At 53.1% G+C, this 26332-nt stretch overlaps 1 protein-coding gene across 1 annotated transcript in view; it reads right to left on the bottom strand.

Moving 5' to 3' along the window:
• Positions 1–2321: 2321 nt before the first annotated feature.
• The window catches only part of LOC147095511 (beta-2-microglobulin-like), a 112095-nt gene continuing 88084 nt past the window's right edge, over positions 2322–26332 (bottom strand). The window contains exons 2-6 of the mRNA XM_085973657.1: positions 12451–12726; positions 10814–10936; positions 8947–8982; positions 3052–3087; positions 2322–2814 (exon numbers count right to left, since the gene is read on the bottom strand). Coding sequence (XP_085829783.1) covers positions 2768–2814; positions 3052–3087; positions 8947–8982; positions 10814–10936; positions 12451–12726 — 518 coding nt within the window. The 3' untranslated portion in view covers positions 2322–2767. The remainder of the gene's footprint in view (positions 2815–3051; positions 3088–8946; positions 8983–10813; positions 10937–12450; positions 12727–26332) is intronic.

The following is a 26332-nucleotide window of genomic DNA, read 5'->3' on the forward strand; positions in this document are numbered from 1 at the left end:
TACACAATGAGTGGTAGGACCCTAGGAAGTACAGAGAGTCAGAGGGACCTTGGTGTACATGTACATAGATCCCTGAAGGCAGCGGAGCAGGTAGATAAGGTGGTTAAAAAGGCATATGGGATACTTGCCTTCATTAGCCGAGGCATAGAATATAAGAGCAGGGAGGTTATGATGGAGCTGTACAAAACGCTGGTGAGGCCACAGCTGGAGTACTGTGTGCAGTTCTGGTCACCTCACTATAGGAAGGATGTGATTGCTTTGGAGAGGGTGCAGAGAAGATTCACCAGGATGTTACCTGGGATGGAGCGCCTCAGCTATGAAGAGAGGCTGGACAGGCTGGGGTTGTTTTCCTTGGAGCAGAGAAGGCTGAGGGGGGACCTGATTGAGGTGTACAAAATGATGAGGGGCATAGATAGAGTAGATAAAGAGGAACTTTTCCCCTTAGTAGGGGGGTCAATAACAAGGGGGCATAGATTCAGGGTAAGGGGCAGGAGATTTAGAGGGGATTTGAGGAGGAACTTTTTCACCCAGAGGGTGGTTGGAATGTGGAATTCAATGCCTGAAAGGGTGGTAGAGGCAGGAACCCTCACAACATTCAAGAAGCATTGGATGAGCACTTGAAATGCCATTGCATACAAGGCTATGGACCAAATGCTGGAAAATGGGATTAGACTGGACAGGGATGGATGGGCGGCGCAGACACGATGGGCCGAAGGGCCTCTTTCTGTGCTGTAAAACTCTATGACTCTATGACTAAGTGATGGAAGGTGTCGTCGACAGTGCTATCAAGCAGCACTTACTCACCAATAACCTGCTCACTGATGCCCAGTTTGGGTTCTGCCAGACCACTCAGCTCCAGACATCATTACAGCCTTGGTCCAAACATGGACAAAAGAACTGAATTCCAGAGGTGAGGTGAGAGTGACTGCCCTTGACATCAAGGCAGCATTTGACCGAGTGTGGCAGCAAGGAGCCCTAGTAAAACTGAAGTCAATGGAAATTGGGAAAACACTCCACTGGCTGGAGTCATACCTAGCTCAAAGGAAGATGGTTGTGGTGGTTGGAGGTCAATCATCACAGGACATCACTGCAGGAGTTTCTCAGGGCAGTGTCCTAGGCCCAACCATCTTCAGCTGCTTCATCAATGACCTTCCCTCCATCATAAGGTCAGAAGTGAGGATGTTCACTGATGATTGCACAGTGTTCAGTGCCGTTCGCAACTCCTCAAGATAATGAAGCAGTCCATGCCCGCATGCAGCAAGACCTGGACGACATTCAGGCTTAGGCTGATAAGTGGCAGGTAACATTCGCACCACAGAAATGCCAGGCAATGACTATCTCCAACAAGCGAGAGTCTAACCACCTCCCCTTGACATTCAATGGCATTACCATCGCCGAATCCCCCACCATCAACATCCTGGGGGTCACCATTAACCAGAACTTAACTGGATCAGCCACAAATACTGTGGCAACAAGAGCAGGTCAGAGGCTAGGTATTCTGTGGCGAGTGTCTCACCTCCTGACTCCCCAAAGCCTTTCCACCATCTACAAAGCACAAGTAAGGAGTGTGAAGGAATACTCTCCACTTGCCTGGATGAGGGCAGCTCCAACAACACTCAAGAAGCTCGATACCATCCAGGACAAAGCAGCCCGCTTGATTGGCACCCCATCCACCACCTTAAACATTCACTCCCTCCACCACTGGCGCACCGTGGCTGCAGTGTGTCAAATATCCCGTGATGCACCAGCACACAGTCCTTCAACATTTCCCATCAGTTGTTTTATTCCATCAATCTCTACAGCCTACTTCCACCTCCCAAACAGCGCCCGTCTCCGTCCCTGCCTCAGCCCAGCTGCTGCTGAAACCCTCATCCATGCCTCCAGACGGCTCTCTGGCCGACCTCCCACCTTGCACCCTTGAGCTCGTCCAAAACTCTGCTGCCTGTATCCTAACTCGCACCAAGTCTCGTTCACCCGTTCACCCATCACTCCTGCTCGCTGACCTACATCGGCTCCTGGTCTGGCAGCACCTCCATCTATCTCTTTCGTCTACCCTATCAAAACTTTTCATAATTTTAAAGACCTCTATTAGATCTTTTCAAGCCTGTTCATCCTTTCCTGATAGGTATAACCTCGCAGTTCTGGGATCATCCTTGTAAATCTTCTCTGCACCCTCTCCAGTGCCTCGATATCCTTTTTATAATATGGTGACCAGAACTGTACGCAGTACTCCAAGTGTGATCTAACCAAGGTTCAATACAGGTTCAGCATAACGTCTCTACTTTTCAATTATATCCCTCTAAAAATAAACAACAACTTGCATTTATATAGCATCTTTAATGTAGTAAACGGTCCCAAGGTGCTTAACAAGAGCGATATCAATAAAAACATTTTTTTTCACCGAGCCACACAAGGAGAAATTAGGACAGGTGACCAGTAGCTTGGTCAAAGATAGGTTTTAAGGAGCGTCTTAAAGGAGGAGAGAGAGATAGCGACGCAGACAGGTTTAGGCAGGGAATTCCAGAGGTTAGGGCCTTGGCAGCTGAAGGCACGGCCGCCAATGGTTGAGCGATTAAAAGCGGGGATGTGGAAGAGGCCAGAATTAGAGGAGCGCATAGGGAGGAACAAGGTCATGGAGGGATTTGAAAACAAGGAAGAGGATTTTAAAAGCGAGGTGCTGTTGGACCGGGAGCCAGTGTAGGTCAGCAAGCACAGGGGTTTGGTGCGAGTTCAGCTGCTGTTAAACTCCGGTGATTGATTTCGTATCTCAGGCCTGGGCTGACGAATTCGAGGATGATTCTCCTCTTTCAGCAGCTGTAGAAAGAAAAGATTTCTGTCACACAGCCATTTTAGAACATGAGAGAATGTTCTGTAGAGAAAGCCACAGAGAGAGGGAGAGGGGGAGAGGGGAGACAGAGGCAGCGGGAGAGGGAGAGGCGGTAAGAGAGGGAGAGGCAGTGAGAGAGGGAGAGGAAGAGGTGCCGAGAGGGTCCCCCACACAGACAGAGAGACAGGCACAAAGACAAACCCTTGTACTATTTGCACACTTACGGTTTGCTGGGCTGTAACCAGATTTATTCTCTACTCCTACAAGAGACAGAAACAGACAGAACTTCAGTTTAACCAGCTAACTCACCACAACCCCCCACACACCCACACTGGGGGAATGACCAGATTTACCTGAACAGACTCTCAGGTTGTTCTGCTTTTCACCCGAGAAAAAGGCATTAGACAATATCCTCCCCATTCAGCCCAGTCCGCTTGCTGCTGACCACACTCCCCGGCCCCTCCACTCAATCTCTGGCCCCTCGCCCCTCACTACCCCCTCAATCCCCGGCCCCTCACCTCACACCCCGGCCACTCCCCTCCTCCTCACTCCCCAACCCGTCCCCAGCCATGTTGACTCCCTCGACCAGTGCCTCATGTTAAACAAGACCACCCCTATAGATGTAGCCCACTACTAAAACATACAGCTACACCTAGTGTACCATTCTAGAATGACATGTTACTGCATATCATTACATCCCCCTTCCTTTGAGGTTAAACAGAATCAATATCAATCAACTTTCAAGAAAAACGATAAAGATGATATCAGTAACACTTTTGTTAGTGCTCTATAAACCTTCGAATGAACTTGTTATATATATTTTTTAACATCTTTACAACAGTCAACACATCTTCAAAGCTTTATGAACTCTAAGCTTTTCATTCTTTTATTATAGTTTTCTTTGTACTCAAAGATTAAGTCTATCAGGCTTTTTTACTTCATGTGTGGATCTTCTCAGCACAGGTAAGTCTGATGTGTTTGCATGAGAGCCTGTATGTGTGTTTGTGTTAGATTGTTCTGGTGGTGAGTGACAAGATTCAGTTGCGGCACTGTCATCGATTTGCTCTTGGATAGTTTCTTGTGTTTTCAGGAGGGAACGGCGGTTCCTCCTGAGAATCTGTCCTTCCTCAGTTCTAACAGTGTATGACCTTGGTCCTACTTCCTCAAGAACTGTAGCTTTCCTGTTCCATGCATTTGGATACTCAATCCTGACAACATCATCCCTTGTCAATGGTTTCGTAGTTTTGGATGACTTGTCATAGTGTGATTTCTGTTTCAGCTTTAACAGTTGAAGTCTCTGTCTCAGTTCCTTACTCTGCTTTTCTTTTGCACAGCAGGGTAGCGTGGTGCGCAACTTGCGACCCATTAGGAGTTCAGCAGGTGAAGAACCACAGTCTAAAGGTGAGGCTCGGTAGCTCAGCAGGGCGAGATAAGGATCAGACTTGCTTTCTGTTGCTTTCTTCAGTAGCTGTTTGAGAACTTGAACACCTTTCTCTGCCTTACCATTCAACTGAGCATACAGAGGACTGGATGTGATGTGCTGAAAGTCATAATGTGCTGCAAACTGTTGCCACTCCTTACAGTTGAAGCACGGACCATTGTCGCTAACGGCAATCCTGGGAATCCCATGTCTGGCGAAGATGGATTTAACATGCATTATGACACTGCTTGCTGATGTGCTTGACAGCAGCGCCATCTCAGGATAGTTAGAATAGTAGTCAATCACTAATAGATAGTCTTTACCATTCAAATGAAAAAGGTCCATACCAACCTTTTGCCATGGTGCTGTTGGTAAGTCAGCTACTATCATTGGTTCCTTTGCTTGTTTGTTTTGGTGTTTCTGACATGTCTCACATTTGCCTATCATGTTCTCAATGTCCTTATTTATGCCAGGCCAATAAACAGTGTCTCTTGCTCTCCTTTTGCATTTTTCAATTCCAAGGTGCCCCTCATGAATCCTTTTGAGCATGTCTCGATGTAGAGCTCGATGTAGAGCCTGTGGAATGACTATTCTGTTCTGTCTTAGTAATAGTCCACTTGCGAAACTCAACTCTGACCTGATGTGATAGTACTTTGGACAGGAACCTTTTGGCCAACCATGATGACTGTTCTCTATTACTGTTTGTAACACTGTATCTTTTATTGTTTCTTCTGCTATTTGCTTTGATTTTGTGTCTGACACAGGCAGCGCAGCAGTGACCATACTCACATGAACATCCACGTCTTCCTCAGTAGAGCTCACATGACTCATTGTGGGTGCTCGGGATAGTGCAGCTGCTAACACTATGTGTTTGCCTGGTGTGTAGATCAGTTCAAAGTCATATCTTTGCAGCTTCATCATGAGTCGTTGAATCCTTGGAGACATCTCATTCAGGTTTTTTTTTTACGATGGCAACCAGTGGGCAGTGGTCTATCTCAACTGTGAAGGTGGGAAGTCCATATATGTAGCCATGGAACTTTTCTAGTCCAACTACCAAGCCTAGACATTCCTTTTCAATCTGGGCGTATCGGCACTCAGAATCAGTCATAGACCTGGAGGCATAGGCAACAGGCTTCCAATCTTCACCCTCTGCTTGTAGCAAGACCGCGCCTAGGCCATCTTTTGATGCATCTGTTGAAACTTTGATTCTCTTTGTTGGGTCAAAGAAGGTGAGTACAGGTGTGGTTGTCAGCACTGTTTTGAGGTTCATCCACTCTTGTTCATGTCTTTCTGTCCATGCAAACTTATTTGTTTTATGTAGCAGGTCTCGCAGACAGGCTGCCTTGGCTGACAAGTTAGGAATAAACTTTCCAATGAAGTTTATCATTCCCATGATGCGTAGCACTCCTTTTTTGTCAGTGGGTCGGGGCATGTTGAGTATGGCGTTTACTTTTTCCATATCTGGCTCTATTCCTTTACCAGATAGATTATCTCCAAGGAAAGTGACTTCCTGGACGCCAAACTGACACTTGGCTTTGTTGAGCTTCAGTCCATTCCGGCGTATGCTCTGTAGCACTTTAGTCAGTCTCTCATTGTGTTCTTTCAGTGTGGAGCCCCAGATGATGATGTCATCAACATAGACCCGAACTCCTTCCAGACCTTCAATTATGTGTTCCATCGCTCTATGAAAGATTTCAGATGCAGATATTATCCCGAAAGGCATTCTGAGGAAACAATACCTGCCAAATGGTGTGTTGAAGGTACAGTATTTGCTGCTCTCTTCATCCAGTTTTAGTTGCCAAAATCCTTGTGAGGCATCGAGCTTTGTGAAGTATCTGGCACCTGACATTTCACTGGTGATTTCTTCTCGCTTGGGAATCTGGTAGTGTTCACGTTTTATGTTTGCATTTAAGTCCTTTGGATCCATGCATACTCTTAGATCATTGTTCTTTTTCTTTACACATACCATGGAGTTAACCCAGTCTGTTGGCTCTTCAACTTTCCTGATGACTCCTAGTGTGGTCATTCTGTCCAGTTCTTTCTTGAGCCGGTCATGCAGGGGTGCTGGTACTCTCCGTGGAGCATGTACCACTGGCTGAGCATCCTCCTTTAGCTGGATCTTGTAAGTGAATGGTAGAACTCCAAATCCTTTGAACACATCCTGGAAATTACTCACTACAGAATCCACTGAGTCATCTGGTCTGCTTATGGCACAGTTTATACGGTAGACTCTCTTGACCAGTTCTAAGTCCTCACAAGCTTTGTCACCTAGTAGTGAATCAAGTCCTTCAGCCACAACAGAAAACACGAGATGATGCACTTTGTTTTTGACTGTCACTTTAAGTCTGCATACACCTAAGCTATCTATTTTCTGTCCATTATAGTTCTTCAGTAGTACTGACTTTTTCTGTATTTTGGGCTTTTCTTTCATATTTTTAATGTCACTCATACTGATTAAGTTTGCTTTTGCCCCAGTGTCTAGTTTCAATGTAACTAATGCTCCATTTACCTGCAGTGGCATCATCCATTTGTCCTCTTTTACTGCATTAACTTTATGTTCAGCATTGTCCATTCCTGAGGGCTGCATATTTTCTGTATCCTTTTCTATATTGTCACATGACACCATTCCTACAAAAAATGTCTCACTTAAATCAGTGTCCTCTTTTACTGCATTAACTTTATGTTCTTTCTTTGTTTTTACTTTTGAAAAGCATTGTTTGGCAAAGTGATTCTTTCCATTACATTTTGTGCACATTTTCCCAAACACTGGGCATTGTCTTGACTGGTGCATGGCATATTTTCACAGCATCCTCCAATGTTAGTTCGGTTTCTCTCAACAGACGTTCCCTCACCTTTTTATCATGAATACCAAACACAATCTGGTCACAAATCATGGATGATTTCAGTTCAGAGAAATTACATGTCTGTGCTTTCAGTTTCAGATTGGTCACAAAGCTATCAAAAGTCTCATTTTGCTACTGTGTCCAGAAACGGAACACGTACCTCTCATAGGTCTTGTTCTTTTTGGGAGAACAATGTGTATCAAACTTCTTTAGCACGTCGTCCATTTTTTCTCTGTCCTCCTCTTGATCAAATACAAAAGTATTAAATACCTCTATCGCCTGCGGGCCTGCAACCATGAGCAGCAATGCTATTTTCCTTGCGTCTGGCTTCGTACCGAACCCGATGGCGGCAATGTAGAGTTCGAATTGGTGTTTGAAAGTCCGCCAATTGCAGTCGACATTCCCCATGAGTTTCAAACCCTCCGGTGGCTTCAAATTCTCCATGTCGCGTTTCGCAATATTCAGCAGATATTACCACTCCTGGTACCATGTTATGGTACCATGTTATGTTCATAAATAAATAGACATTTTTATTATGAACAGCTAGCTTGTGCTAGTCATTTATTCAGCCATGTTGACTTGTATACAGTAGCCATGTTGACTCCCTCGACCAGTGCCTCGTGTTAAACAAGACCACCCCTATAGATGTAGCCCACTACTAAAACATACAGCTACACCTAGTGTACAATTCTAGAATGACATGTTACTGCATATCATTACACTCCCCTCACTCACTGGCCCCTCCCCTCACTCCACGGCCCCTCCCCTCACTCACTGGCCCCTCCCCCCCACTCCCCAGCCCCCACCTCCCTCACACCCGGCCCACACCCCCTCACTCCCCGGCCCCTCCTGTTCCCCTCACTCCCCGGCCCATCCCCCTCACTCCCTGGCCCCTCCCTCCCCCTCACTCCCTGGTCCCCCCCCTCGCTCCCTGGCCCCTCCCCCTCGCTCGCCAGTCCCTCCCCTCACTCACGGGCCCCTCCCCATACTCGCTGGCCACTCCCTGGCCACTCCCCTTAATCCGTGGCCCCACCCCTCACTCCCCGGCCACTCCCCTTATCTCTGGCCCCACCCCTCACTCCCCGGCCCCTCCCCTTCACTCCCCAGGACCTCCCCTCAATCCTCGGCACCACCCGCCTCACTCCCTCCTCAATCCCCGGCCCCTCCACTCCACTCACTCCCCGAGTGCTCCTTCACTACCCCCTCACTCCCTGGCCCCTCCTCTCACACCCCAGACTTGCCCCTCACACCTTGGCCCCTCCCCTCACTCCCCGGCCCCTCCCCCTGCACTCCCCGGGGCCTCCCCTCACTCACCAGCCCCTCCCCTCACACACCGGGCCTCTCCCCTCATACTCTGGCCCCTCCTCAGAGAGAGAGAGACAGAGAAAGAGAGAGACAGAGAAAGAGAGAGACAGAGAAAGAGAGAGACAGAGGGAGAGAAAGACAGAGAGAGAGAGACAGAGAGAGACACAGAGAGAGACACAGAGAGAGACACACACACACAGAGTGAGAGACAGAGAGAGACAGAGTGAGAGAGAGAGAAAGAGACAGAGACAGCGAGCAAGACAGAGACAGAGAGAGATACAGACAGAGAGAGAGAGAGACACACAGGGAGAGAGAGCGAGACAGAGGCAGAGAGAGAGAGATCTAGAGGCAGGGAGAGTCAGATGGACAGAGAGAGGGGGACAGAGAGAGACAGAAAGAGAGAGAGACAGACAGAGACAGACAGAGACAGAGAGAGAGACACACAGAGACAGGCATAGAGAGACAGAGGGCGACACAGGCGGAGGCGCAGATACAGAGAGGGAGGGAGACAGAGACACAGACACACATCCTTGTACAATGTGCACACTTACGGTTTGCTGGGCTGTAACCAGATTTCTTCCCTCCTCCTACAAGAGACAGAAACAGGCAGAGCTTCAGTCATAAACAGCTCCCCCACCACAACCTCCCCTCTCACACACAAACACTGCACACACACAGGGGGAAATTCAGTACATCGCACACACACAGGGGGGAATGACCAGATTACCTGAACTTACTCACAGGAGGCTCCACTCCTCACCTGATAGGCATCAGACAATATCTCCCCTAACTCCAGCCTATTGCTCCCCATTCAGCCCAGTCCCCTCGCTGCTCCCTGGGATGGGGCCCCTGTCCCCTCACTCCCCGGGTCCCCCGCACTCCCCAGGCCCCCCTCACTCCCCTGGTGCCCCTCACTCCCCTGGTGCCCCTCACTCCCTAGATGCCCCCTTCACTCCCCGGGCCACCCCTCACTCCTCGGGTCCCCCTCACTCCCCAGGCCCCCCTCACTCCCCTGGTGCCCCTCACTCCCCTGGTGCCCCTCAATCCCTAGATGCCCCCTTCACTCCCCGGGCCACCCCTCACTCCCCGGGTCCCCTCCTCACTCCCCAGGCCCCCCCTCATTCCCCGCCCCACCCCCTTACTCCCCGGGCGCCCCCACTCACACCCCAGTCCCCCCTCACTCCCCGGGCCTCCCGTCACTCCACGGGCCCCCCTCACTCCCTGGGCCCTCCTCACGCCCCGGGCCCCCCCTCACTCCCCGGGGCCCCCTCATTCCCTGGGCGCCCCCTCACTCCCCGGGCGCCCCCTCACACCCCGGGCCTCCCCTCACTCTCCGGGACTCCCCCTTACTCTCCCGGCCCCCCTCACTCCCCGGGCGCCCCCCTCACTCCCCGGGCCCCCCTCACTCCCCTGGCCTCCCCTCACTCCCCGGGCCCCCCTCACTCCCCGGGCCCCCCTCACTCCCCGGGACCCCCCTCACTCCCCGGGGCCCCCCTCACTCCCCTGGCCTCCCCTCACTCCCCGGGTCCCCCGCACTCCCCAGGCCCCCCTCACTCCCTTGGTGCCCCTCACTCCCCTGGTGCCCCTCACTCCCTAGATGCCCCCTTCACTCCCCGGGCCACCCCTCACTCCCCGGGTCCCCCTCACTCCCCAGGCCCCCCTCACTCCCCTGGTGCCCCTCACTCCCCTGGTGCCCCTCAATCCCTAGATGCCCCCTTCACTCCCCGGGCCACCCCTCACTCCCCGGGTCCCCTCCTCACTCCCCAGGCCCCCCCTCATTCCCCGCCCCACCCCCTTACTCCCCGGGCACCCCCCCTCACTCCCCAGTCCCCCCTCACTCCCCGGGCCTCCCGTCACTCCACGGGCCCCCCCTCACTCCCTGGGCCCTCCTCACGCCCCGGGCCCCCCCTCACTCCCCGGGGCCCCCTCATTCCCTGGGCGCCCCCTCACTCCCCGGGCGCCCCCTCACACCCCGGGCCTCCCCTCACTCTCCGGGACTCCCCCTTACTCTCCCGGCCCCCCTCACTCCCCGGGCGCCCCCCTCACTCCCCGGGCCCCCCTCACTCCCCTTGCCTCCCCTCACTCCCCGGGCCCCCCTCACTCCCCGGGTCCCCCTCACTCCCCGGGACCCCCCTCACTCCCCGGGGCCCCCCTCACTCCCCTGGCCTCCCCTCACTCCCCGGGACTCCCCCTTACTCTCCAGGTCCCCCTCACTCCCCGGGCCCCCCCTCACTCCCCGGGGCCCTCCCTCACTCCCCGGGCCCCCCCTCACTTCCCAGGCCCCTCACTCCCTGCACATCGCTGGACTGTGTGCGAGTTTCCCACGTGTGATGGGGAAGTCTCGAATGTTCTGACACTTGTGCTGTAACATTTAACTGCTCATACCAGAGAGTGACAGACCCTGCTCTCATTTCCTACCTCTCCTCTTCCACACAACGGCACCGACGAGAGCAATCAGGGCGACGGCCCCAATCACAATTCCAACAATCAAACCGAGATTTGTTCCCTCTGGAGACCCTGGAGTCACTCGGAATGTCCCATCTGTGGGGGAATGAGGAGGTCAATGAATAACCACAGTCGCTGATCATTAGCAAGCAATTGCACCAAAGTCGTGCCCGAGATTGAATCAGGTTAGAGGCTGCGATGTGATGGGCAGTCTGACCAGAGCATCTTGTAGGTTAGAAAGGTTCTTTTCATATTCCTGTTTGCAGCTCTTACTATCTTCTATGTCTTCCTTTGCTGTTCTTTATCTCTCTCCCGGTCCGCTGAATCCACACTATTCTTTGCACTTTTGTACGCTCTTTCCTTCAGTTTTGTTATTTCCCCTCTTCTGTCCACCATGGCGGTTTTATTTGATAAGTAGAGCTCTTGCCCATTAGGAGAATATACTGGTCCTGTATCAAGCTAAATTCTTTCTTGAACACCTCCCACTGTTCATCTGTAGTTTTACCCAATGACAGTTTTGACCAACAGAAAACGCTGGAAAAACTCAGCAGGCCAGGCAACGTCCGTGGAGAGAGAAATAGAGTCAACGTTTCGGGTCGAAACCCTTCTACAGAACAGTTTTGACCAGTTTGCTGTGGTCAGTCTCGGTCTCATCCTGTTAAAGTGAGCCGTACCAAAATCTAGAATCTTAGTAACTGTTACGTTTCTCCTTTTCAGACCGAACATTGAGTTTGATCGTATTATGGTCACTGTTAGATAAATGTTCCCTTACTGTTAGATTAACTACGTCTGACTCATTACTAAATCTAGGAGGGCCCGCCCTCTTGTTGGGTCGAGAACATATTGCTCCAAAAAACTCTCGAATGCACTCAAGAAATTCACGATCTTTCTGCTCTCCTCTTCCCAATCTATGAAAATGAAAGTCTCCCATTAAATAACTCTGCTGTTGCTGCAAGCTTCTCGAATCTCTGAATCCATACATTCTGCTGTTATCAGGAGGCCTGTAGACAACTCCCATTACAGTTTAATGTCCTCTCTTATTCCTCAATTCTAACCGCAGTCTCTGCTGATTTGCTTTCCCTTACCTATATCCTCTCTTGCTAATGTTGTAATAATCCAGGACAAAATTAATCGTCACTTGGAAAAACATGGGTTAATAAATTGACAGCTAGCATGGATTTGTTAAAGGCAAATCGTGTCGGACAAACTTGACTGAGTTCTTTGATGAAGTAACGGAGAGGGTTGTTGAGGGTAGTGCAGTTGATGTTGTGTATATGGACTTTCAAAAGGCATTTGATAAAGTGCCATTGAATAGACAAGGCATAATTTCAAAGCTTGCAGATGACACAACACTCGGAAATGAAGTAAACAGTGAGGAGGATACTAACAGACTTCAGGAGGATGGACAGACAGACTGGAGGATGGACAGACAGACTGGAGGATGGACAGACAGACTGGAGGATGGACAGACAGACTGGAGGATGGGCAGGCACATGGCAGATGAAGTTTAATGCAGAGAAGTGTGAAGTGATTGATTTTGGAAGGCAGAATGAGGAGAGGTGATTAGACCCACTGACAGACACTGCCCCTGCAGTTGCTGTTCCTCTTACCCCAGTGTCGGATCTTCGCTCCTACTTTGTCACCCTGATCATACTGACAGGAGTACGTGGCTCCATCATCGACCGCGATTGGAGCCCATCTCATGAGCTGGTAGGTGCCATCGTGGTTGGGCAGGATGTCAGTGGACTCCGTGTCTGTGATCGGCTCGCCATTTCTCAGGAGGGTGACTTCGATATTGCGAGGGTAAAAGCCCGTGACGAGGCAGGAGAGTTCAGTCGGTCTAATAGTTGAGGCCTTGTTCACAGAAGGAAACACTCGAGGAGCAACTGAGAGAGAATAAAACAGATCAGAGCCAAGTCAGTGAGAGACAGGAACGGTACATATCCCTTTAAACTGGGGATTAGACCCCGACCCAAGGAACGGTACATACCCCTTTAAACTGGGGATTGGACCCCGACTGCAGGGAACGGTACATACCCCTTTAAACTGGGGATTAGACCCCGACCCGAGGGAATGGTACATACCCCTTTAAACTGGGGATTAGACCCTGACCCCAGGGAACGGTACATACCCCTTTAAACTGGGGATTGGACCCCGACCGCAGGGTACGGTACATACTCCTTTAAACTGGGGATTGGACCCCGACCACAGGGAATCGTACATACCCCTTTAAACTGGGGATTAGACCCTGACCCCAGGGAATGGTACATACCCCTTTAAACTGGGGATTAGACCCTGACCCCAGGCAACCGTACATACCCCTTTAAACTGGGGATTAGACCCTGACCCCAGGCAACCGTACATACCCCTTTAAACTGGGGATCAGACCCCGACCCCAGGGAATGGTACATACCCCTTTAAACTGGGGATTAGACCCTGACCCCAGGCAACCGTACATACCCCTTTAAACTGGGGATCAGACCCCGACCCCAGGGAACGGTACATACCCCTTTAAACTGGGGATTAGACCCTGACCCTAGGCAACCGTACATACCCCTTTAAACTGGGGATCAGACCCCGACCCCAGGGAACGGTACATACCCCTTTAAATTGGGGATCACACCCTGACCCCAGGCAACCGTACATACTCCTTTAAACTGGGGATTAGACCCTGACCCCAGGCAACCATACATACCCCTTTAAACTGGGGATCAGACCCCGACCCCAGGGAACGGTACATACCCCTTTAAACTGGGGATTAGACCCTGACCCCAGGCAACCGTACATACCCCTTTAAACTGGGGATCAGACCCCAACCCCAGGGAATGGTACATACCCCTTTAAACTGGGGATTAGACCCTGACCCTAGGCAACCGTACATACCCCTTTAAACTGGGGATCAGACCCCGACCCCAGGGAACGGTACATACCCCTTTAAACTGGGGATTAGACCCTGACCCTAGGCAACCGTACATACTCCTTTAAACTGGGGATAGACCCTGACCCCAGGCAACCGTACATACCCCTTTAAACTGGGGATCAGACCCCGACCCCAGGGAATGGTACATACCCCTTTAAACTGGGGATCAGACCCCGACCCCAGGGAACGGTACATACCCCTATAAACTGGAGATCAGACCCCGACCCCAGGGAACGGTACATACCCCTATAAACTAGGACCTACCTCACTGAATCTCAGTTCCGCCACCGCCCTCCCACTCACTGACCATCACCAACACGTATTTAAATAGCGCCTTTAAAGTAGCAAAACATCCCAAGACGCTTGACAGGAGCTTTATTAAACAAAGTTTGACACCGAGCTGCATATTCGAGCAGAGAGATAGGTTTTAAGGAATGTCTTAAAATAGGAAATGACGTTGGAGACGCGGAGAGATTTAGGGTGGGAATTCCAGAGCTTAAGGCCTTGGCAGCTAAGGCAAGGCCACCTGGACGTCATTCAGGCTTGGGCTGATAAGTGGTAAGTAAATTCGGGCCACACAAGTGCCAGGCAATGACTATCTCCAACAAGAGAGATTCTAACCTCCACCCCTTGACATTCAACGGCATTACCATCACCGAATCCCCCACCATCAACACCCTGGGGGTCACCATTAACCAGAAACTTAACTGGACAAACCACATAAATACTGTGCAGCTCAGAGGCTGGGAATTCTGCGGCGAGTGTCTCACCTCCTGACTCCCCAAAGCCTTTCCACCATCTATAAGCCACAAGTCAGGAGTGTGATGGAATACTCACCACTTGCCTGGATGAGTGCAGCTCCAACAACACTCAAGATGCTCGACACCATCCAGGACAAAGCAGCCCGCTTGATTGGCACCCCATCCACCACCTTAAACATTCACTCCCTCCACCACCGGCGTACCGTGGCTGCAGTGTGTACCGTCTACAAGATGCACTGCAGCAACTCGCCAAGGCTTCTTCAGCAGCACCTCCCAAACCCGCGGCCTCTACCACCTAGAAGGACAAGGGCAGCAGGTGCATGGAAATACCACCGCCTCCAAGTTCACCTTCAAGTTCCCCTCCAACATAGCGCAGGCCTGAGCAGGAGCAATGGCAGCGGAGGCTGCGGCGCCATAAAGGGAGCTGAGAGGAGGTGATCCAGAACACAGCGCGGACCTGAGCGGGAGCAGCGGCAGTGGATTAAAGGGAGCTGAGAGGAGGTGACCCAGAACACAGCGTGGACCTGAGCGGGAGCAGCGGCAGTGGATTAAAGGGAGCTGAGAGGAGGTGACCCAGAACACAGCGCGGACCTGAGCGGGAGCAGCGGCAGTGGATTAAAGGGAGCTGAGAGGAGGTGACCCAGAACACAGCGCGGACCTGAGCGGGAGCAGCGGCAGTGGATTAAATGGAGCTGAGAGGAGGCGACCCAGAACACAGCGCGGACCTGAGCGGGAGCAGCGGCAGTGGATTAAATGGAGCTGAGAGGAGGTGACCCAGAACACAGTGCGGACCTGAGCAGGAGCAGCGGCAGTGGATTAAAGGGAGCCGAGAGGAGGTGACCCAGAACACAGCGCGGACCTGAGCGGGAGCAGCGGCAGTGGATTAAAGGGAGCCGAGAGGAGGTGACCCAGAACACAGCGCGGACCTGAGCGGGAGCAGCGGCAGTGGATTAAAGTGAGCTGAGAGGAGGTGACCCAGAACACAGCGCGGACCTGAGCGGGAGCAGCGGCAGTGGATTAAAGGGAGCTGAGAGGAGGTAAAAAACAAAGGCGTGATGTCACAGGAGAGCAGGAGGCAGAATATAAATAAGCGGGAGGCCCAGAGAGAGCGCAGACCAGAGCAGCGAAGGCAGCGAGGAGGATAAATCAAGCGGGAGGCCCAGAGAGAGCGCAGACCAGAGCAGCGAAGGCAGTGAGGAGGATAAATCAAGCGGGAGGCCCAGAGAGAGCGCAGACCAGAGCAGCGAAGGCAGCGAGGAGGATAAATCAAGCGGGAGGCCCAGAGAGAGCGCAGACCAGAGCAGCGAAGGCAGCGAGGAGGATAAATCAAGCGGGAGGCCCAGAGAGAGCGCAGACCAGAGCAGCGAAGGCAGTGAGGAGGCGGAGGATAAATCAAGCGGGAGGCCCAGAGGGAGCGCAGACCGGGGCAGCGAAGGCAGCGAGGAGGATAAATCAAGCGGGAGGCCCAGAGAGAGCGCAGACCGGGGCAGCGAAGGCAGAGAGGAGGCGGAGGATAAATCAAGCGGGAGGCCCAGAGAGAGCGCAAACCGGGGCAGCGAAGGCAGTGAGGAGGATAAATCAAGCGGGAGGCCCAGAGAGAGCGCAGACCGGGGCAGCGAAGGCAGTGAGGAGGATAAATCAAGCGGGAGGCCCAGAGAGAGCGCAGACCAGGGCAGCGAAGGCAGTGAGGAGGATAAATCAAGCGGGAGGCCCAGAGAGAGCGCAGACCGGGGCAGCGAAGGCAGTGAGGAGGATAAATCAAGCGGGAGGCCCAGAGAGAGCGCAGACCGGGGCAGCGAAGGCAGTGAGGAGGATAAATCAAGCGGGAGGCCCAGAGGGAGCGCAGACTGGGGCAGCGAAGGCAGAGAGGAGGCGGAGGATTAATCAAGCGGGAGGCCCAGAGAGAGCGCAGACTGGGGCAGCGAAGGCAGTGAAGAGGATAAATCAAGCGGGAGGCCCAGAGAGAGCGCAGACCGGAGCAGCGAAGGCAGTGAGGAGGATAAATCAAGCGGGAGGCCCAGAGAGAGCGCAGACTGGGGCAGCGAAGGCAGTGAGGAGGATAAATCAAGCGGGAGGCCCAGAGAGAGCGCAGACCGGAGCAGCGAAGGCAGTGAGGAGGATAAATCAAGCGGGAGGCCCAGAGAGAGCGCAGACTGGGGCAGCGAAGGCAGTGAGGAGGCGGAGGATAAATCAAGCGGGAGGCCCAGAGAGAGCGCAGAGCGGGGCAGCGAAGTCAGTGAGGAGGATAAATCAAGCGGGAGGCCCAGAGAGAGCGCAGACTGGGGCAGCGAAGGCAGCGAGGAGGATAAATCAAGCGGGAGGCCCAGAGAGAGCGCAGACCGGGGCAGCGAAGGCAGTGAGGAGGATAAATCAAGCGGGAGGCCCAGAGAGAGCGCAGACCGGGGCAGCGAAGGCAGCGAGGAGGATAAATCAAGCGGGAGTCCCAGAGAGAGCGCAGACCGGGGCAGCGAAGGCAGTGAGGAGGCGGAGGATAAATCAAGCGGGAGGCCCAGAGAGAGCGCAGACCGGGGCAGCGAAGGCAGTGAGGAGGCGGAGGATAAATCAAGTGGGAGGCCCAGAGAGAGCGCAGACCGGGGCAGCGAAGGCAGCGAGGAGGCGGAGGATAAATCAAGCGGGAGGCCCAGAGAGAGCGCAGACCGGAGCAGCGAAGGCAGTGAGGAGGATAAATCAAGCGGGAGGCCCAGAGAGAGCGCAGACCGGGGCAGCGAAGGCAGCGAGGAGGATAAATCAAGCGGGAGGCCCAGAGAGAGCGCAGACCGGGGCAGCGAAGGCAGCGAGGAGGATAAATCAAGCGGGAGGCCCAGAGAGAGCGCAGACCGGGGCAGCGAAGGCAGCGAGGAGGATAAATCAAGCGGGAGGCCCAGAGGGAGCGCAGACCGGGGCAGCGAAGGCAGCGAGGAGGATAAATCAAGCGGGAGGCCCAGAGGGAGCGCAGACCGGGGCAGCGAAGGCAGCGAGGAGGATAAATCAAGCGGGAGGCCCAGAGGGAGCGCAGACCGGGGCAGCGAAGGCAGCGAGGAGGATAAATCAAGCGGGAGGCCCAGAGAGAGCGCAGACCGGGGCAGCGAAGGCAGTGAGGAGGATAAATCAAGCGGGAGGCCCAGAGGGAGCGCAGACTGGGGCAGCGAAGGCAGTGAGGAGGCAGAGGATAAATCAAGCGGGAGGCCCAGAGAGAGCGCAGACCGGAGCAGCGAAGGCAGCGAGGAGGATAAATCAAGCGGGAGGGCCAGAGAGAGCGCAGACTGGAGCAGCGAAGGCAGTGAGGAGGATAAATCAAGCGGGAGGCCCAGAGAGAGCGCAGACCGGGGCAGCGAAGGCAGCGAGGAGGCGGAGGATAAATCAAGCGGGAGGCCCAGAGAGAGCGCAGACCGGGGCAGCGAAGGCAGTGAGGAGGATAAATCAAGCGGGAGGCCCAGAGAGAGCGCAGACCGGGGCAGCGAAGGCAGTGAGGAGGATAAATCAAGCGGGAGGCCCAGAGAGAGCGCAGACCGGGGCAGCGAAGGCAGTGAGGAGGATAAATCAAGCGGGAGGCCCAGAGGGAGCGCAGACTGGGGCAGCGAAGGCAGAGAGGAGGCGGAGGATTAATCAAGCGGGAGGCCCAGAGAGAGCGCAGACTGGGGCAGCGAAGGCAGTGAAGAGGATAAATCAAGCGGGAGGCCCAGAGAGAGCGCAGACCGGAGCAGCGAAGGCAGTGAGGAGGATAAATCAAGCGGGAGGCCCAGAGAGAGCGCAGACTGGGGCAGCGAAGGCAGTGAGGAGGATAAATCAAGCGGGAGGCCCAGAGAGAGCGCAGACCGGAGCAGCGAAGGCAGTGAGGAGGATAAATCAAGCGGGAGGCCCAGAGAGAGCGCAGACTGGGGCAGCGAAGGCAGTGAGGAGGCGGAGGATAAATCAAGCGGGAGGCCCAGAGAGAGCGCAGAGCGGGGCAGCGAAGTCAGTGAGGAGGATAAATCAAGCGGGAGGCCCAGAGAGAGCGCAGACTGGGGCAGCGAAGGCAGCGAGGAGGATAAATCAAGCGGGAGGCCCAGAGAGAGCGCAGACCGGGGCAGCGAAGGCAGTGAGGAGGATAAATCAAGCGGGAGGCCCAGAGAGAGCGCAGACCGGGGCAGCGAAGGCAGCGAGGAGGATAAATCAAGCGGGAGTCCCAGAGAGAGCGCAGACCGGGGCAGCGAAGGCAGTGAGGAGGCGGAGGATAAATCAAGCGGGAGGCCCAGAGAGAGCGCAGACCGGGGCAGCGAAGGCAGTGAGGAGGCGGAGGATAAATCAAGTGGGAGGCCCAGAGAGAGCGCAGACCGGGGCAGCGAAGGGGCGGAGGATAAATCAAGCGGGAGGCCCAGAGAGAGCGCAGACCGGAGCAGCGAAGGCAGTGAGGAGGATAAATCAAGCGGGAGGCCCAGAGAGAGCGCAGACCGGGGCAGCGAAGGCAGCGAGGAGGATAAATCAAGCGGGAGGCCCAGAGAGAGCGCAGACCGGGGCAGCGAAGGCAGCGAGGAGGATAAATCAAGCGGGAGGCCCAGAGAGAGCGCAGACCGGGGCAGCGAAGGCAGCGAGGAGGATAAATCAAGCGGGAGGCCCAGAGGGAGCGCAGACCGGGGCAGCGAAGGCAGCGAGGAGGATAAATCAAGCGGGAGGCCCAGAGGGAGCGCAGACCGGGGCAGCGAAGGCAGCGAGGAGGATAAATCAAGCGGGAGGCCCAGAGGGAGCGCAGACCGGGGCAGCGAAGGCAGCGAGGAGGATAAATCAAGCGGGAGGCCCAGAGAGAGCGCAGACCGGGGCAGCGAAGGCAGTGAGGAGGATAAATCAAGCGGGAGGCCCAGAGGGAGCGCAGACTGGGGCAGCGAAGGCAGTGAGGAGGCAGAGGATAAATCAAGCGGGAGGCCCAGAGAGAGCGCAGAGCGGGGCAGCGAAGTCAGTGAGGAGGATAAATCAAGCGGGAGGCCCAGAGAGAGCGCAGACTGGGGCAGCGAAGGCAGCGAGGAGGATAAATCAAGCGGGAGGCCCAGAGAGAGCGCAGACCGGGGCAGCGAAGGCAGTGAGGAGGATAAATCAAGCGGGAGGCCCAGAGAGAGCGCAGACCGGGGCAGCGAAGGCAGCGAGGAGGATAAATCAAGCGGGAGTCCCAGAGAGAGCGCAGACCGGGGCAGCGAAGGCAGTGAGGAGGCGGAGGATAAATCAAGCGGGAGGCCCAGAGAGAGCGCAGACCGGGGCAGCGAAGGCAGTGAGGAGGCGGAGGATAAATCAAGTGGGAGGCCCAGAGAGAGCGCAGACCGGGGCAGCGAAGGGGCGGAGGATAAATCAAGCGGGAGGCCCAGAGAGAGCGCAGACCGGAGCAGCGAAGGCAGTGAGGAGGATAAATCAAGCGGGAGGCCCAGAGAGAGCGCAGACCGGGGCAGCGAAGGCAGCGAGGAGGATAAATCAAGCGGGAGGCCCAGAGAGAGCGCAGACCGGGGCAGCGAAGGCAGCGAGGAGGATGAATCAAGCGGGAGGCCCAGAGAGAGCGCAGACCGGGGCAGCGAAGGCAGCGAGGAGGATAAATCAAGCGGGAGGCCCAGAGGGAGCGCAGACCGGGGCAGCGAAGGCAGCGAGGAGGATAAATCAAGCGGGAGGCCCAGAGGGAGCGCAGACCGGGGCAGCGAAGGCAGCGAGGAGGATAAATCAAGCGGGAGGCCCAGAGGGAGCGCAGACCGGGGCAGCGAAGGCAGCGAGGAGGATAAATCAAGCGGGAGGCCCAGAGAGAGCGCAGACCGGGGCAGCGAAGGCAGTGAGGAGGATAAATCAAGCGGGAGGCCCAGAGGGAGCGCAGACTGGGGCAGCGAAGGCAGTGAGGAGGCAGAGGATAAATCAAGCGGGAGGGCCAGAGAGAGCGCAGACTGGAGCAGCGAAGGCAGTGAGGAGGATAAATCAAGCGGGAGGCCCAGAGAGAGCGCAGACCGGGGCAGCGAAGGCAGCGAGGAGGCGGAGGATAAATCAAGCGGGAGGCCCAGAGAGAGCGCAGACCGGGGCAGCGAAGGCAGCGAGGAGGATAAATCAAGCGGGAGGCCCAGAGAGAGCGCAGACCGGAGCAGCAAAGGCAGTGAGGAGGATAAATCAAGCGGGAGGCCCAGAGAGAGCGCAGACCGGGGCAGCGAAGGCAGCGAGGAGGCGGAGGATAAATCAAGCGGGAGGCCCAGAGAGAGCGCAGACCGGGGCAGCGAAGGCAGCGAGGAGGATAAATCAAGCGGGAGGCCCAGAGAGAGCGCAGACCGGGGCAGCGAAGGCAGAGAGGAGGATAAATCAAGCGGGAGGCCCAGAGAGAGCGCAGACCGGGGCAGCGAAGGCAGCGAGGAGGATAAATCAAGCGGGAGGCCCAGAGAGAGCGCAGACTGGGGCAGCGAAGGCAGCGAGGAGGATAAATCAAGCGGGAGGCCCAGAGAGAGCGCAGACTGGGGCAGCGAAGGCAGTGAGGAGGATAAATCAAGCGGGAGGCCCAGAGAGAGCGCAGACTGGGGCAGCGAAGGCCGTGAGAAGGATAAATCAAGCGGGAGGCCCAGAGGGAGCGCAGACCGGAGCACAGAGGAGGCGGAGGATAAATCAAGTGGGAGGCCCAGAGAGAGCGTAGACCGGGGCAGCGAGGAGGCGGAGTACCTCCAGCGAAAACAACAAAAACAACAACTGCAAAACAGCTAAAGTGACGTTACAACCAGGGAAGGAGCTGTTTGGCGAGTAGCTGGTAAGTGTTTCTAGTTAATAGTCTATTATGTAAAGGCATGGCAGGGCAGCTCAGTCCCATGGAATGCAAATCCTGAGTCATGTGGGGAATCCAGGACTCTTTCCGTGTCCTGGACAACCACATGTGCAGGAGGTGTTGTCAGCTGGAGGAGCCCAAGCTCCGGGTTTCAGAGATTAGGCAGCAGCTGGTGTCACTGCAGTGAGAGCATTGTGGATAGCACGTTTCAGGAGGTGGTCACCCTGCAGCTTAAGAGTGTGCAGGCGGAGCGGGAATGGGCGACTGCCAGACAGACGAGGAGGACCAGGCAGGTAGTGCAGGAGTCCCCGGAGTGCATCTCACTCGCCAACCAGTATTCAGTTCTGAGTACTGGTGAGGGCGATGTTTCCTCTGGGGAGTGTAGCCAGAGCCAAGTCTGCGGCACCACAGGCGGCTCAGCTGTACAGGGGGGGAAGAAGAAGTGTGGAAGAGCAATAGTGGTAGGGGTTTCGATAGTTAGGGGAGCAGACAGGCGTTTCTGCGGCTGCAGACGTAACCCCAGGATGGTATGTTGCCTCCCTGGTGCCAGGGTCAAGGATGTCACTGAGCGGCTGCAGAACATTCTGAGGGGGGAGAGTGAACAGCCAGAGGTCATGGTCCATATCGGTACCAATGACATAGGCAGAAAGAGGGATGAGGTCCTGCAGTCAGATTTCGGGGAGCTAGAAAAGAGATTAAAAAGCAGGACCTCAGAGGTAGTAATCTCCGGATTACTCCCGGTGCCACGCGCTAGTGAGTATAGAAACAGGAAGATAGCGAGCTGAATGCGTGGCTGGAGAGATGGAGCAGGAGGGAGGGCTTTAGATTCCTGGGACATTGGGACCAGTTCTGGGGGAGGTGGGACCTGTACAGGCCGGATGGGTTGCACCTCCACAGGGCGGAACCAATATTCTCGTTGGGGGGGTTGGGGGGGGGGTTTGCTAGTGCTGATGGGGAGGGTTTAAACTACTTTGCAGGAGAATGGGCACCAGGATGTAACATTAGAAAGGGTGAATAAAGTGCTCAAAGGATTGGGAGAGGCAGAGAGCACTAAAGTAAGAAATAGTGAGGTATTAGGGGGGTCAAACTAAGAGAGAATACGGGATGGTCCAAGATGGGTTTACAGTGTACGTGTGTGAACGCACGAAGCGTAGTGAGCTGCAGGCACAAATAGTCACATGGGAATATGATGTTGTGGCAATAACTGAGACCTGGCTCAAAAAAGGGCAGGATTGGGTATTAAATATTCCTGGTTATAGAGTGTTCAGGAAAGATAGGGAAGGGAAGATAGGAGGTGGTGTGGCAGTATTGGTTAAGGACAATATTACAGTGCTGGAGAGGGAGAATACGATGAAGCAGAAAAAGATCGCGTATGACAGATGTCAGGTGCAAATACATCAGAGAATCAGGCTATATATAGAAAGGTCAGAGGAGAAGTGAAAAAGAAAATAAGAGGGGCAAAGAGAGGGTATGAGAATAGAATGGCAGCCAACATAAAAGATAATCCAAAAGTCTTCTGCAGGCATATAAATAGTAAACGGGTAGTAAGAGGAGGGGTGGGGCTGATTAGGGACCAAAAAGGAGACCTATGCAAGGAGGCAGAGGGCATGGCTGAGGTACTAAACGAGTACTTTGCATCTGTTTTCACCAAGGAAGAGGATGCTGTCATAGACATAGTAAAGGAGGAGGTAGTGGAGATACTTGATAGGATAAAATTTGATAAAGAGGAGGTAATAGAAAGGCTGGCTGTACTTAAAGTCACCAGGAGCGGATGGGATGCATCCCAGGATGCTGAGGGAATTGAGAGTGGAAATCTCGGAGGTACTGGCCATAATCTTCCAATCCTCCATAGATACGGGGGTGGTGCCAGAGGACTGGAGAATTGCAAATGTTACATCCTTGTTTAAAAAAGGGTGTAAAGTTAAACCCAGTAACTACAGGCCAGTCAGTTTAACCTCAGTAGTGGGGAAGCTTTGAGAAACAGTAATTAGGGACAAAATTAACAGTCACTTGGATAGGTGTGGATTAATTAAGGACAGCCAGCACGGATTTGTTAAAGACAAATCGTGTTTAACTAACTTGATTGAGTTTTTAGATGAGGTAACAGAGAGGGCTGATGAGGTTAATGCGGTTGACGTAGTTTACATGGATTTCCAAAAGGTGTTCGACATAATAGGCTTGCCAGCAAAGTTGAAGCCCATGGACTAAAAGGGACAGTGGCAGCATGGATACAGAATTGGCCAAGTGACAGGAAACAGAGAGTAGTGGTGAACGGTTGTTTTTTGGACTGGAGGAAGGTGTACAGTGGTGTTCCCCAGGGGTCGGTACAAGGACCACTGCTTTCTTGATATATATTAATGACTTGTACAGGGCACAACTTCAAAATTTGCAGATGACACAAAGCTTGGAAGTATAGTGATCAGTGAGGAGGATAGTGATAGACTTCAGGAAGACAGACAGACTGGTGAAATGGGCGGACACGAGGCAGATGACATTTAACGCAGAGTAGTGTGAAGTAATACATTTTACTGTAGTAGAAAGAATGAGAAGAGGACATATAAACTAAATGGTACAATCCTGAAGGGGGTGCATGAACAGAGAGACCTGGGGGTATATGGGCACAAATCGTTGAAGGTGGCAGGGCAGGTGGAGAAAGTAATTAAAAAGGCTTACGGGATCCTGGGCTTCATGAATAGAGGTATAGAGTAGAAAAGTGTTGAAATTATGATGAACCTTTATAAAACGCTGGTTCGGTCTCAACTGGAGTATTGTGACCAATTCTGGGCACCGCACTTTAGGAAGGATGTGAAGGCCTTAGAGAAGGTGCCGAAAAGATTTACGAGAATGATTCCAGGAATGAGGTTCTTCAGTTACGTTGATAGACTGGAGAAGCTGGGGTTGTTCTCCTTGGAGCAGAGAAGATTGAGAGGAGATTTGATAGCGGTGTTCAAAATCATGAGGGGTCTGGACAGAGTAGATAGAGAGAAACTGTTCCCATTGGCAGAAGGGTTCAGAACCAGAGGACACAGATTTAAGGTGATTGGCAAAAGAACCAAAGGCGACGTAAGAAAAAAAAAATTTTACGCAGCAAGTGGTTATGATCTGGAATGCACTGCCTGAAAGGGTGGCGGGGGCAGATTCAATCACGGCTTTCAAAAGGGAATTGGATAAGTATCTGAAGGAAAGAAATTTGCAGGGATAGGGGAAGAGGGCGGGGGAGTGGGACTAGCTGAAGTGCTTTTGCAGAGAGCTGGCACGGGCTCGACGGGCTGAATGGCCTCTTCTGTGCTGTAACCATTCTATGATTCTGTGATTCAAATTTACACACCACCCTGACTTGGAAGTATATCATCGATCCTTCATCGTTGCTGGATCAAAATCCTGGAACACCCTCCCTAACAGCGCTGTGGGAGTACCTTCACCACACGGACTGTAGCGGACTCACAATTCACAATTCACAATTCAAATCGCTTTATTGGCATGATAAGTTACATCTTATGTTGCCAAAGCATCAAAATACATTTATGGTTGAGCACATAAACGCAGTTCTATTCATACATTGTATAAACAGGTATATCCCTGAGTGTATAAATATACATTCGCATTGTTTATATATATTCATTTCTTAGTTTACTGGTTGTCCCTCTGTTCATGGCAAGCTGTAACATAGTGTGCCGCCAGTGTTACACAGCTTCTCTCCTCTCCCAGTAGGAATCGGAGTTTTTGGTTGTCATTCAGATTTCTGAATTCAGGGCATATTTGTGAGAATTTTTGGTAGAAATTCTCCCTGATGCCCTGATATTTTCCACAGGCTGTGAGGAAGTGCATCTCTGTCTCCACTACTCCCTGATTGCAGTGAGAGCATATCCTGTCTTCTCTTGGCAGCCTGGTCTGCCTGTGTCTGCCTTTTTCGATCGCTAGGCTATGTTCGCTAAGTCTGTACCTTGTCAAGGTTCTTCTCAGTTTGTTATCCTTTACCATGGTCAGGTAATCAGCTATGTTGTATTGTCTGTTTAGGGCCAAGTAGCAATTGAGTTTGCTTTGGGTTTTTGTTGTTTCTGCCCAATATGTCAGATATTTTTCCTTTTGCTTAGCGACGATTGTGTTGGGTCAAATTCTTTGTGTTACCCTGTCACTGTCCTGGGGCTGGTTATTGTTAGTATTGTTAGTAGTTACTTCACTGAGTCCCAGGACTAGTTGACTGAGGGTATTCTTCTTTATGGTCAGCTCTTGGCATTTCAGGGCGTCGTAGTGATAGCATTGGGGGTTGCTCATTTGTAGGTGGTTCCAAAATTTGGTGGCTCTTTTTTGGATAGTGATTAGTAATGGATATTGGCCTAGTTCCGCCCTGCATGCATTGTTTACTGTTTTCCTTTGAGTCCGGAGGATACTTTTACAGAATTCTGCATGTAGGATCTCAATTGGGTGTTTGTCCCATTTTGCGAATTCTTGTTGAGTTAGCGGTCCCCATACTTCACTGCCATAGAGTGCAATTGGTTCAATTACTGATTTGAAAATTTTGAGCCAAATGCTAATTGGGATTTCTATTTGGATTGATTTTTTGATGGCATAGAAAGCCCTTCTTGCTTTCCCCTTTCAGTTCATTCACAGCCAGTTTGAAGTTTCCCGTAGAACTGATTTTTAAGCCCAAGTATGTGTAGTTAGTGGTTTGTTCAATTTTGGACTCACTCTCACGCTCACTCTCTCTCCCCCCTCACTATCACTCTCTCTCCCCCTCACTATCACTCTCTCCCCCCTCACTCTCACTCTCTTCCCCCTCACTCTCTCCCCCTCACTCTCACTCTCTCCCCCTCTCTCACTCTCTCCCCCTCACTCTCTCCCCCCATGCTCTCACTCTCTCCCCCCCTCGCTCTCACTCTCTCCCCTTGGTCTCTCTCTCTCTCTCTCCCCCCTCACTCTCACTCTCCCCCCTCACTCTCACTCTCTCCCCCCTCACTCTCACTCTCTCCTCCCCTCACTCTCACTTTCCCCCTCACTCTCTCTCCCCCTCACTCTCACTCTCTCCCCCCTCACTCTCTCTCTCTCCCCTCACTCTCACTCTCTCC

The sequence above is a fragment of the Somniosus microcephalus genome, unplaced genomic scaffold (assembly GCF_052327205.1).
Source record: "Somniosus microcephalus isolate GS21.2 unplaced genomic scaffold, FLI_Smic_1.0 unresolved_chr1, whole genome shotgun sequence".
NCBI classification, from domain to species: Eukaryota; Metazoa; Chordata; class Chondrichthyes; order Squaliformes; family Somniosidae; genus Somniosus; species Somniosus microcephalus.